We start from the raw sequence: 13,968 nt of genomic DNA, 5'->3' as shown, positions 1-13,968 counted from the left end.
TGTTGCCCAGGCTAGAGTGAGTGCCGTCAGCCTAGCTCACAGCAATCTCAAACTCCTGGGCTCAAGGAATCCTGCTGCTTCAGCCTCCCGAGTAGCTGGGACTACAGGCATGCGCCACCATGCCCAGTTAATTTTTTCTATATATATTAGTTGGCCAATTAATTTCTTTCTATTTATAATAGAGATGGGGTCTCGCTCTTGCTCAGGCTGCTTTCAAACTCCTGACCTTGAGCAATCTGCCCTTCTGGGCCTCTGAGAGTGCTAGAATTACAGATGTGAGCCACCATGCCTGGCTCCAAATAGCTTTAGAGTAAAGGTTTAGATCTCTAAAATTAACATATTAAGAAGCAAACAGGTCTAGAAAAAAATATTCTAGTATGGTCATCACAATTTTCTTTTTACCTTATTGAGAAAATAAATGTAAAAATAATGTCTTTTTGCAGTATTTATTTATCATTTGTCTTTGATTCCAGATGCAGGACCCATCTAGGAATTTAGTGATATTTATCCTGCCAGAGACTGTAGCCTGTGAAGAATGAATGGATTAAACATTCAATTGCATTTATGGAAGAGGGACTACGGCAAATCAATGCTGGGAATCCCCTGACTTTTTATCCTAATCTTGTTAGTACTCCTTCCTCTCCACTGCTTGATCCTAGTCTATAAAAGCCTTTCATATATCTCTACCTTTAACTTTCAGAGGTACCGGTATTGAAGTATATATCTCTGTTGTAACAGAAAAGCAATCATTCACATTTTGCTACAGTACTTAGAATTTCATTGTAATCCTCATTAGAACAAAAGATGAAATCCTCAATTCAACTCAATTCCTTTTATTCTGATTAAAACTCATTGTCTTTTATCAAGGGCACAAAAGTTTAAAACTACTTGGCACTCTCTCTTACAAACTGTATTGCAGAGTAACCCCAAACAGCCCAAGCTGATAAGGTAAAGGACTTCTTTACATAATTCCTGCTAATAAATGTTGAAAAGATGACAGAATAAGAAAAATCACCATTTTGCCACCACAGGTGAAATAACTTGTACTGACATAACTATCAGTATGGTCTTTTAGCAACACTAGAAGTAAAGCAGCCAGACACAGCAGGCCTTTGGATGTGATGCGATATTAAACACATAGCAAGCATTTTTGCCAAAAAACTTAAATTTTATTTTAATCAAGCCTTTAGAGCTAACTTCCATTTACAGGAAATACAGGGAACAGAGTAATAACTGACCTCATGATGAAGCAAGCAGAGAAATACCAAATGTGAGAAATTCCACTGTATAACTGACCCAGTTCCTGCACTGAGTCTATTAAGAGAAACAAGAAAGGGGGAGAAGGAATTGCCCTAGAGATCAAAACATGTAAGAGACAAAATGACTAAATATGATCTGCGGACTTTCAATTTCAGGGTGAACAAACTATCTACAAAAAGATATTCTTAAGATAATCTGGCAAAGCTGAATAGGTGTCAGAATGGCATTTTGGTTCTATAAGACAATGTATTTTTTAGAGGTGCATACAGAAGTAGGCCATGGTAAATGTGATTTGCTTTAAAATATCTCAGCAAAGGAAGGTGAAAGATAAAGGAATGAAACAAATGTGGCAAAATTCTGTTAATTATTGAATTTGAATGATGAGCATATAGGTGTATGTTGTACTATCTCTACTTTGAATGTGTTTACAATTTTCCATAATAAAAAAATTTTAAAAGAACCACCTCACCAGCAGAGAAGTCTGAAAAACAGTACAGATAAATCTAATAAGTAATATTAATCTCAGGTAGAAAATAAAAGGATCAGTGAAAAAAATTGCATGGCACTTGATTAGAGGTAGAATGGGTTATATGGAAAATATCAATTTTCTCCTTGTATATAATATGGTCAGACAGCTATATAAATATTGTTTTATTCCTGAAGTCTGAAAAATTAACAGCAGAGAACAAACATTTTTATAGAATACATTTAAAAAAAATTAGGGATGCAGCTGTCCATCTCCACCCCTCAGAACTGTCCCACGCTTTTATGTAATCCTAGAGTTCTAAATGGATGGTGGTAGGGAATGCAAATAGAGGAAACTAAAGACACAGAATACAAAAGTCACAGCTGCATTCTGAACCGAATGCTATGAATTTTTCTTTTTGTGTAATCATTTGATTACTTTTCTAAGAATCCAAGGCCTCCTTCACATCCCTCCTGAAATAGTATTTTAACTTTTAATATGCAACATTCACAATGTATTCCACAGACAGTGCTGACTAAGGTTCTTTGGAGCTCAATTTTCAAACTATCTTCCAAGTAGTTAAAAGTAAACCAAATAGAAAATCAAGAGTCTTCCAGAAACATTTTCAAAGCATAAACCATTTCATTTCTAATAGGGCAGTGGTTCTTAACCTTTCTTTAGGGTTATGGACCCCTCTGAAAATCTTTCTATAGAAAAAAAGCACTATATATTTTTTCAAAGGGTTTTATCATAGCTCTGCAGGCCTCTGTTAGAAACTCTTGTAATACAGCATTCTCATGGATAAACAACTTTAAACCAAGTACAAATTCATCAGCTCAGCACTATAGGCCTCTCAAGCTCGGACTTTTCATCCTCATTCTCCACTATTTCTCTAAATACTATACTTTAGTCAAATGCATTAATTACGGTTTCCTGAAGATGTCTCCCTGTTTTTGTTCTTGATACTTCTACTCTCTATACATCCCAGGCTATCCCCAACCATCTGATAAAAATCTGGCCATCCTTCATGATGTGTCTCAAGCAATACAACTTCCATGAAACCTGCCTTGAACCCACAAACCTTCCTCTGAGCTTGACTCTTCTGTCTTTCTATACTGCTAATACCTTTCCCCATTTTGTATCATGATCTATTGAATACTTGTCTAATCTGGGATTCTGTGTGACACAGCAATCAAACTGAAAATTATCATCACAGAAGTTCTTACTCCCCCCCCCCAATGGGTTGAATGGTATGTCCATGTCTTAACATCAGGAACCTGTGAATGAATGTGACTTTATTTGTTTAAAAAGGTCTTTGTAGATGTAATTAAGTTAAAGAACTGGAGATAAGATAATTTTGGATTATTTGGATGTACTTCAAATCCAATGACAGTATCCTTATAAAAAGAAAGAGGAAAAGGCCACATGAAAACAGAGGCAGAGACTGGAACGTGTGGAACCACCAGAAGCTGGAAGAAGCAAGGGAGAGTGCTCCTTGAGTCTTTGGAGGGAGCACAGCTACCCTGCTGACACCTTCATTTCAGACTTCTGGACTCCAGAACTTTGAGAAGATAAATTTCTGCTGTTTTAAGCCACCAAATCGTGGTTGTTATGGTAACTCTAGATAAATCGATAAATCCCCTTTGCTCCATTCTAACTGTGACAAGTCATTTTTGTTCACTTCATTTTTATTTACAGCAACAGTTCTACAAGAGCATCAGAAGAGATTTAAAAAATGTAGATGGGGCTGGGCACGGTGGCTCATGCTTGTAATCCTAGCATTCTGGGAGGCTGAGGCAGGAGGATTGCTTGAACTCAGGAGTTTGAGACTGAGCAAGAGTGAGACCTTGTCTCTACCAAAAAGAGAAAAAAGAAAGAAAAAAAACAAACAGCTGGATGTTGTGGCCCACACCCATAGTGCCAGCTATCTGGAGGCTGAGGCAGGATTGCTTAGAGCCCAGGAGTTGGAGGTTGTAATGAACTACAATGACATCACTGCACTCTACCCAGGGCAGCAGAGTGAGACTGTCTCAACAACAACAACAAACCAAGGAAATTGAGCACCCTGGCTCACAGCCTCCTCTATATATTAAGAAAATAAATAAATAAAAATAATAAAAATAATAATAAAAATTAAAAAAATAAAAATTTAAAAAAAAAAGGAAAGAAAGGAAAAGACAATAAATGTAGATGGTTCCCAAATAACTCCTTATTCTCCAGCCATGCTCTGCAAAGGTCTCTGAGCTTCCTTTATCAGCAGCCCTCTGGAATGCCAGTACGGGACAGCCTCTGAACAGTAAAGGGACTGTATTCTTGTGAAAGTTGACAAAACCAATTGTGATAGGTGGTGGGCTTTGCAGGATAAAGGCCCAGCTTCTAAACTTTATCCCTGACCTTGTGAAACTAAATAGGTTACTTCTTTTTTAGTTTTATCATCCATAAACAATCCTTTGAGGGCTGTTATAAGGAGTAAATAAACAATACATATAAAGCTATTGGCATAAAAGGTTAACTAATGTGAAAGATGATTTTCTGGGTATAATATTGCCCCAGGCTATTGATATATGGTTCTGTGATTAAAAAAAAACAAAACAAACTTTCTCACTGCTACAAAAATTCTTTCTGGCCTGTTTTCAGAGACAATAAAAAAATTTGAGTAAAAACCTTTATTTAAAATTATAGCCATGTCTGAGATTTCCAACATATTTCTGAGGAAGTTTTGTGATTTCTTTTATGCTAAAGAAAAAGAAAGAAAGCTTACACTTTTGATTTCCCTTCCCACCTATTTCCCACAAACTAAGTTAGCTCATAATCTGGTATTTCATTATCTGCCAAAAGTTTTCATTCAGTCCAAGATGAAGATACTATTTGGAAATGCTATCTAGATTCTACTTTAAATTTATACCACTGAATATGATTTCACATGCAGAGCGAACAATAGAGATGCAAGTAGTTACAATTTGGGGGGGGGGGAGGGTTGCCTAAATGAACTTAACAAATAAATTTAATAAACACTGCAGCACCATTCACTCTCCAAACTTGACAAAACAAATTTTTAAGGCAACATGAAGCATCCTGATAGACAGCACTGAAGCTATTAATTTGGAGAATTCAATAAACACTGTCATAAAATGAACTGAATGCTCATTATACTTAGTGTGATATTTATATTCCTTTTGCTATCAATTAAACAATTATGACATTAAATTTGCTATAGGAAATGAAGAACTATATCTGATACAAGCACCTGTCTAATTAGGAAAACATAAGTAGCAGACAAAATGAGAGACAGATTTTGAAACAACATAATTAACCTTCTATAGAAGTCTATGGTTTATATAGCAGCAAGCTTTATGACAAGATGGAAAATTTTAGTAATCCTAATAACCAAAACTTTAGAAGAAGGAGATAATAATGAAAAGAACAGGCAAATCTCACTTTAAGAAAAGTCAATAAATGAAAACAGGAACTTTGAAAGCAGGTAAACTGGAAGTTACTTAAAATATAAAAACATTCACTATAGTTCGTTTAGTAGTAAGCAACTCTAATATACCTAACAGCATTGAATCCATAAAAATTCAAACTGCATTAAACTTTCCCAGAGCAAATTCATAACTTAACATGAGGTTCACTTATAATGCTATCTAAAAAGTGGTTTTCTTTTCCTTGCCACTGCAGGCTTGCTCCAACTCCATGGAGGACCAGTACAACTCTCTGGTGTCAGACTAACCTTAGTGCAGAGGGAGGGTGGCTTTCCCACGTGTGGCCAACCAAAAGCAAAGCCACTGGCCAGCTACTCCTGGGCCAGCTGGCATGGAACAAAGCGTCTGATTCCTACCTCCAGAGCAGAGGAGGCTCAGCCAGCTGGCTTTCAAAGGACTACACTAGTTGGAGTGCTCACAACTCCTTTCAAACCAGCTGGCATTCTTTTAGAACCCTCAATTTACCTAACACTACAATCTGAGGTCCGAATTGCTCAGATAATTGAAGGAGTCCCTACTACTTACCTAGAGAAGAAAAGAAAGGCAGCATTAACTGCTAAGTCAATTACTTAAAGAAACAATTTCTAAAACTAAAAACTGCTCTCAATTTTAGCTTACATATTATCTTAAAATCTAAAATATTCCCATATTAAACAAATTCCCTTATTAAACAAACTTTCAAAATAAAAACAAACACAAATAATAGAATAAGCTAAAACAGACAATTTAACAAGCAGAAGAGTTCTAAATGTAAGAATCCCTTAAGGCTGGCAGGACCTGACTCTCCCTACTCTGAACGTCTACAGAACCTGCCTGTACCCCTCATGTGGCCCTCAGAGTAGGCTTTGTATTGCTATCTATATATTTACCTTCCCAGAGCACAGTGTCTTATAGCTACTTAAAAAAAAAAATATCCACTGATGACATATTGAGTGTTTACAAAGTTCCATTTCCAGAAATAAGGAAACTTAATGTGGAATAACATGAAGAAAGAACTTCATCTCTAAGCAAACCAAATAGACAAAGAACAGAACTTGGCTTGAAATAAAAATATTTTATGGAGTGATTAAAATGATTTATTAAATGACAAACTGCTGGGAAGTGCTTATCAGGTGCTCTTTGTCAACTGTAGATCATTTTACCAATCTACCACAGGGGGTCAGCTGGGGAATAGAGAGGCAAGGAATCTGTCTACAGCCATATTACCCCGAATATGCCTGATTTCATTTGATTTCAGAGATTAAGCAGGGTAGGGCCTGGTTAGTACTTGGATGGGAGAAGCAAGGAATCATAAAAAAACAGAAAACCAAGAACAGCTGAGTCATATTCATAGCCAATACGCTCTAGGACATATAAGTATTCTGAACAAAAATATTACAGAGACCAAGTCAGGGTCAAATATTATAAACTGGAGGAAGCTATAATAATTACAATTATTTTTTAATGAATTTACCCCATGCCAAGTACTCAGTTTAGCATTTTACATTTGACCCACATAACAAACATATGAGGTAGGTACTATTATGATCTACCTTACAGATGAAGAAACAGAGAGATTAGGAAACCTGCACAAGGTCATATGGCAAAAAGCAAAAGAGGTGGAATTCAACCCCAAGCAGTTGGATGCCAGAATCCTGGTGTGAGACTGTTAATATTAAATCATACTTATGCAAGAAGGTAATGTAATGTGGGAAAAAGTCAATCATTAGTATATTCTTCATTATTTTTTCAACTCTTAAGTGTAGCAAAAAAATGGTAATTTAAAAAAATGAAAATGAATTCTCTTATTAGAAAATTTCAACTTTCCTTTTTCTGTCCATGAATATTCAACCACATGGAAGTGCTAGAGTCTCTCTGAACATATTCTGGTTTGGGCTGCCCAATTTGTGAATTGTTCTTTGCTCAATTAAATTCTGTTAAATTTAAACAAAAAGAAAAAAAAAGAAATTTTTGAAACGCCAGAGCTATTTTACCAGGTTAAAAATGTCACTTGTAACCTTTTTTGCCATATATATTGAGTAGGTACTCGTGCCAGATCCTGTCCTAGAGGATAGCAGCAAAAAGGACAGTAAGTTCTTTGCCTTTCTGAAGCTGACCTTCCAGTGGGGATAACAGACCAAAAAAAAGGTAGTCAACAATAGAATTTCAGAGAGTGATACATACCATAGAGGAGGTAGGGAGGAACCGTAAGCATCTGAGACATTTAACCATACAGGTAAACAGAAGGGGATAGAGAAAGGTTGGGAGAAAGTTGTTTGGTAAATTTTTTATTCTGTTTTTAAAGATGGGCAAAATCAGAGCATGTGTGTAGGATGACAAAGTCCCCTAGAGAGTTGCTAACAATGCAAGAGAAAGGCCAGGCGAGGTGGCTCACCCCTGTAATCCTAGCACTCTGGGAGGCCGAGGCGGGCAGATTGCTCGAGGTCAGGAGTTCGAAACCAGCCTGAGCAAGAGCGAGACCCCGTCTCTACTATAAATAGAAAGAAATTAATTGGCCAACTAATATATATAGAAAAAATTAGCTGGGCATGGTGGCACATGCCTGTAGTCCCAGCTACTTGGGAGGCTGAGGCAGGGCTCCTTGCTTGAGCCCAGGAGTTTGAGGTTGCTGTGAGCTAGGCTGACACCATGGCACTCACTCTAGCCTGGGCAACAAAGTGAGACTCTGTCTCAAAAACAACAACAACAACAAAAAACAATGCAAGAGAGAGGGCACAAACGCAAGAGCCATGAGGTATGAGCTATGAGCTATGAGGAGGAATATGGTAGGGAGGAGAGTTGGCCTCTGAGAGAAGAAAGACAAAAAACACCAGTCCTGCGCAGATTTTTATATTTGGTGAGGAGAATATGAGGAGTTTCTGTCTGATATCTTCTGAACCCTCAATGAGGTATAAGGTCAGCCTACACTGGAGTGGGAGGGGTGGGCTGCTGATGAGTTTAAAGAGTTGGGAGAAGTTATAGAATAGTTATAAGCAGAAAGATCTTATTAGGAGTCAGTGGTAGCTTTGCTGGGTGGTCCTGAGTGTCCACTTCAGATTTTTGGTCATGAATCTGAAGTTTTCTAATAATATTCAGCCACTCAGGTACACTCATGGAAAAGCTACATGAATGATAAGGCAGCTGTAAATATAAAAATATTTCTTAAAATTAAAAAATTTTAAAAGAGCAATTAAAGGATGTTTTAAAAATATATATCTGTGAGATAAACACAAAACACTAGACTATGTCCAATCAAGCCATGGTCTATGCAGCTCCATTTGTCTCTATCTTCTCATCACAAAAATTCTTGCGAACAATGTATCTGTTATATTTAGTAATGACATATTTAATCATGAAGCTTAAAGACAGTTTCTTTTTGGTCATGAATGGTTCTATCATTTCCTAAGGTGAATTTTTAAAAAACATACCTGATAACCTTTACATTGATTCATTTCACTGCTTGAAGAAACTTTCTCTGTTGTTAACTGATATTTTCATTGATGATTACATTTAAAAGTAAAAAACAAAAACTTAACTACCCTCCCCCCCCCATGAATACACACACCTTTAGTGCTTAATCTGAAAATGGCTAAACAGCTGTTTGTCATAAAGCCAATGGGAAGGTATATGCTAACTTGATGGCTCTGGGCGCCTAGCAGCACCAGGTGCATACTGTTGATCATCCAGCTGTGCTCCTAAACCACCATGCTGGTTCAAGACCCAAAACATTCTGGGGAGAATTCATGTTTGCACAGGTTCAAGGGGAGGAAACAAAGACCCCACCTCTTGATGGAGGCACAAAGACTAGCATATTGGGTAAGATAGAGATGTGTGTATGTGTACATATTATACATATATGTGTAGCCATTTTTGAGAAATACAATCTGCCCCACAAGCAGAAGGAAAAAAAAAAAGACCTATACCAACATAAATCATGAAATGTCAGGAACACCAGGGATAAACCGAAGGTGCTAAAATCTTCCATTGTGAAAGAAAAAAGGGAATGGGGATTAGAATGGCATTGGACTCTCAACAGTAACACTGGAAGCTAATGAAACAAGGCCTTCAAAATAGGAACATTAATTTCAATCTAGAATTCAACACCAAGCTAAACTACCGTTCAAGTATGAAGGCATTTCCAGATATATAACTTCTGAATTCAGGAAGGAATTTCAGACTTTGGATGTACCCTTTCTCAGGAAGCTACTAAAGAATCAGACAGAGGATCCAGGAAATAGAATATCCACCATAGGAGGAAGGCAGAGGGAATTCCCAAGATGATGTCAAGGGGAAGTCTCAGGATGACAGCTGTGCAGTAGTCCAGAGAGCAAACCAACCCAGACTGGGGTAAGAAAGGGCGGGCTCCAGTAGAACTATCTTCTGGGAAAAACATATAAAACTGAGAGATTATCTGAAAACACGAAAAGATTATCAGTTCTGTCAGAGTTTGAGGATTAATTAATGACTAATACAATGAAAACTCAGCAAATGAAAAACAAAAGAGGCAATTACTTAATTCAGGAAAAAACAAAAGTTGCACAAGTAGGAAATGTGGTAATAGTACCCTACATGGCTCATCTGTGAATAATAGATACACTGTCACAGTCATATAAATACTGAATACTGACTTAACTGGGAATTGTACACTATAGATACGAGTGGGGGTAGAAGGATGGTTGTGTGGGACAGTTAAGTCCTCAACTTTCAACACAGACATTCATAAATGACAGCCAAAGAAAACAAGAAATAGCAGTGTAAACATTAAAAATGAAATAAATATAAATGCAAATACCAGAAGGAACTGCTAAGAGTTGCAGTGGTTGAACAGCATAAAATTGCTAATTTTTTAATCATTTCCCAATCTAAAAAAAATGACAATTTCATATGGCTCAAGCTAATACATTACATCATTACTACCGATTTTAGAATAAACTACCACTTGAAACAGGAAACAATTATCAATAGAGAATGCTCAATGAAAAAAACACTTACTTGCTGTTATCAGACATTGTTGGGAGGCTGATAGATCCCAGTTTTGGTTAACAAACTGTTACTATATATGCTCTTACCATCATTAACATAACAATATTAGTATTCTAATGAATGTAAATAATATATTTACTCAGAAAACAGCATTTAATATAATTTAATCTGTTTTGATAATATAATAGCTATTTTAGAATTTTTTTACTGAAATGTTAAACTATGAGTTGATAAAGATTTTGATTAACAGAATGCTGAACAATAAGGCCAGGCTGTATTTTGGTTCCTTTGTTGATATAAAAAATAGCTAAGTCACTCTTACAAAATTAAAGTTCTATGAAATTGCAGTACTATGCAAGCCTATTTCTGTGATAATTCCGGTTATACTACTGTTTATCTAAGACTTCCCCTTATGATTTAAGAGTACTCCTAAAAAAAAGTCTTATGTAGTCAAGACGGGCAGTTATAAATATATTGGGTTGCTTCAATATTAGTGACCCTAGTTAATAAAGCTCTTGTTTTTAAGTTAACTAACTTAAATTGTTAATAAAAATTTAAATCATATATCACAAAATCAAAACTTCTCCAATTGAAAAATCAACTTCTACTAATTTTAACTCTTACAAAAAACAATTTGAACATGATAACATAAGGTAAGAATTTTACCAAGAATAATGGATCCTGAGTCAACCAATGGATAATTCCTCCTTCAAATTAAAAGCAAATGTTTCAAACAGAGGGAGTATACATAAACAGACACTATGAAAAACTGCTTAGTTTACACTTTATTTTGCACTGAAAACTACTAGGAATTAAAATACTTGTGATTAAAAAATAATCTTAAAGAGAATCTTAAAGAAAACAGAACCCATCCAATCATTCATATCATCTAATAGAAATGCAATTTTTTTTATGATCACTATTTTTTTTTTTTTTTTTGAGACAGAGTCTTGCTTTGTTGCCCAGGCTAGAGTGAGTGCCGTGGCATCAGCCTAGCTCACAGCAACCTCAAACTCCTGGGCTCAAGCGATCCTCCTGCCTCAGACTCCCAAATAGCTGGGACTACAGGCATGTGCCACCATGCCCGGCTAATTTTTTCTATATATATATTTTAGTTGGCCAATTAATTTCTTTCTATTTATAGTAGAGACAGGGTCTCGCTCTTGCTCAGGCTGGCCTCGAACTCCTGACCTCGAGCAATCCACCCGCCTCGGCCTCCCAGAGTTCTAGGATTACAGGCGTGAGCCACTGTGCCCAGCCTTATGATCACTATTTTGAATCACAAATATTATAATCCAAATGCAGTGGCTCACACCTATAATATCAGCACTTTGGGAGGCCGAGGCAGGAGGACTGTTTGAGGCCAGGAGTTCAAGATCAGTTTGGGCAACATAGTGAGTCCCTGTCTCTACAAAAATTAAAAAAAATTAGCCAGGTGTGATGACATGCACTTGTAGTTCCAGCTACTGTGGAGGCAAGGCCAGCGTATTGCTTGAGCCCAAGAGTTCAAGGCTGCAGTGAGCTAAGTCTGCACCACTGTACTCCAGCCTGCACAACAGAGAGAGACCTTGTCTCAAAATAAATAATAAATGAAAATAAATAAAAATATCTAGGATGTGTGTTTTCTGTAATTGAGTTTAGCTAATTTCCCATCACTGTGCAAAATTATAATGGCAAAAAAGAAATTGAAAATCATCATGGGAACAGAATAACATCTTCTAAAATGTATATAATCTGGTTTAAAAACAAAATAGCAAGGAATAGCTGCTGCTATCACAATAGCCTCTTGTTAATTGGTCTATGACAACATTAACTCCTCATAATTTTACCAAGACAACGAAGTCAAGCAGTCAAGCCAACAGAGCCAAAGTCTGTGGGAACCTATAGAGTATCCTTCTCTCCCTGAGGATGAGGACAATGAAAAAAGGTGTTCTGTTTTCCAGTAGTCCTGTAAGAGGAGCCATTGAGCTGAGCTGTACAACCAGACAACAGAACACAGGAAAACTGAGATCAAAGCAAGGATGCATGCCAGGGTAATATGCAATAAAATCCTCTGCCAAAGCATTAAGTGAGGGAAAAAAAAAAAGGAGGCAGAGAGAACCTACTGGACCACCTTCTTACTAACACAGAGAGGCAGGAAGAAACAAAATTTGCCTATACTAAGAAGCAGAGAAAAGTGTCCTAGATGCACTGGAGTATTCCTATAGACATGCATATGGGCATGTAGACATATCAGTGAAGTAAACCCAGAAAGCAGTGTATGTTGGCGTATTCCCATGTACACAGAATTGAGAATATAGCCATTAACTAAACCCCCAAAAAGCAAGTGTTCTAGATATACAGATAGGATAATGTAGACATACATTTTCAATTAACAAAAGCCACTGATTTACAATGAGAAACAAGCTGTCTGAAATAACATCAGAGACAGAATTGGGTAAAGGTGTGATGAAGTTATATGTTCCCCCTTAACCCCTTTTTTCCTTATACTCTTTTTGATGATCTTTGATTGTCTCATTTCATAGATGTCACACATACACACGCCCACACCCCATCAGGTCTCCAGAAACAAAGGAGGGTCCTTAATTCTCCAGCCTGTGAAAGCACACACGCCCCCTGCCCACAGATGATGACTTTCATTTGAGTAAGCCGAGGCGAGAGGTCTCACCCCAGACCACTGCCATGCACACTGTGACAACCCGGCACGAGACAAGCGCCACAAAGAAAGTGGAGGAGTGGACCGGGACCAGGAAAACACTGCCACGCCGCGTCCCCCAAGGCGCGTTCCCACCGCCAATACCAAGGCAGCCGTCCTCGCCATCCTCCCCCTCGCCTCCCGGCTCATCCCAGCCGCCTCCCACGCCCGGAGACCCGACGCCAGAGCTCAGGTGAGCTCGGTGTGCGAGGGGCCACGAACCTTCCCTCCGTGACCTCCTGGTGACAGCCCCGCGCCGCTCTTTGTGCAGGACTCCCCCTCCCGCCCCGGGGCCGCGCCAGACCCTCCTCCGCGTCCCTCCGCCGTCTGGGGCGGTTGTCTCACCCCTCTGCCCCCCGCCGCGCCCGCCGAGGCGCCCGGGGAGTGTGTGGGGGAGGCTGGCGCGGGCCCGCAGTCTCCTCAGCATCCCAGACCCGGACCCGCCCCGTGCCTCAAGCCCCAGACCGGGGGCGATGGCCCTCGGCGCCCCTGCCCTCGCTCGCTCACTTACTCGTGGTCGCCGGCGGCAGCGGCGGACATGGGGGACAGTCAGCGCTGGGCAGCGGGCTGCGGGCGGGCGGCAGGCTGCGGGCGACCAGCGTCCATCGGGACCGACAGCGACTGAGGTGGCGGCGGCAGACTGCGCGCGGCGGCCCCGGGCAAGGGGCGGGCCCGGCGGGGGAGGGGCGGGCGCCGCGCCTCTCATTCATGCGGCGGGGGCGGGGTGAGGGACCCGGATGCCCGGGTGCCCCCGCCCACCTTGCTGAGGGCGCGGTGGCTTCAGAGCCTGCAGTGCGCAGGCGCGGCGCTCCTTGGTCAGGCCTGGTCCCACCCCGTTCTCTGGCGCTGTCTCACCGGCGGAGCTGCGCCACACAGGCCTTCTCCATCGACTGTTTAGTATTTTTGCCTGCCCTACAAGGATTTTTAAAAGTGAAAGCTTGGGGAGTTGATTGCACTCTTTCTCCCCCTCCCCAAAACAATCTGGAACGTCATATCTTTCCTGGCATCCAGCATGACAGTCCCCGGAATGGGAGGTGGGGTGCCCGTTAATTTGGTGGGGAGCCAGTGCAAACCGCCCTCTCCTCCATCTGCCCCTCCTGCTG

At 39.6% G+C, this 13,968-nt stretch overlaps 1 protein-coding gene across 2 annotated transcripts in view; it reads right to left on the bottom strand.

Annotated features, from left to right (window-relative positions):
- The window catches only part of RNF24 (ring finger protein 24), a 73,151-nt gene extending 59,615 nt beyond the window's left edge, over window positions 1-13,536 (bottom strand). For both annotated transcript variants that reach the window (XM_012754979.3, XM_012754980.3), the window contains exon 1: window positions 13,377-13,536. In XM_012754979.3, coding sequence (XP_012610433.1) covers window positions 13,377-13,405 — 29 coding nt within the window. In that variant the 5' untranslated portion in view covers window positions 13,406-13,536. The remainder of the gene's footprint in view (window positions 1-13,376) is intronic.
- Between the last annotated feature and the right edge of the window lie 432 nt (window positions 13,537-13,968).

Source organism: Microcebus murinus, chromosome 16 (genome assembly GCF_040939455.1).
Source record: "Microcebus murinus isolate Inina chromosome 16, M.murinus_Inina_mat1.0, whole genome shotgun sequence".
NCBI classification, from domain to species: domain Eukaryota; kingdom Metazoa; phylum Chordata; class Mammalia; order Primates; family Cheirogaleidae; genus Microcebus; species Microcebus murinus.
The sequence above is the reverse complement of the archived record's forward strand: the minus strand, read 5'-3'. Positions and strand labels throughout refer to the sequence as shown.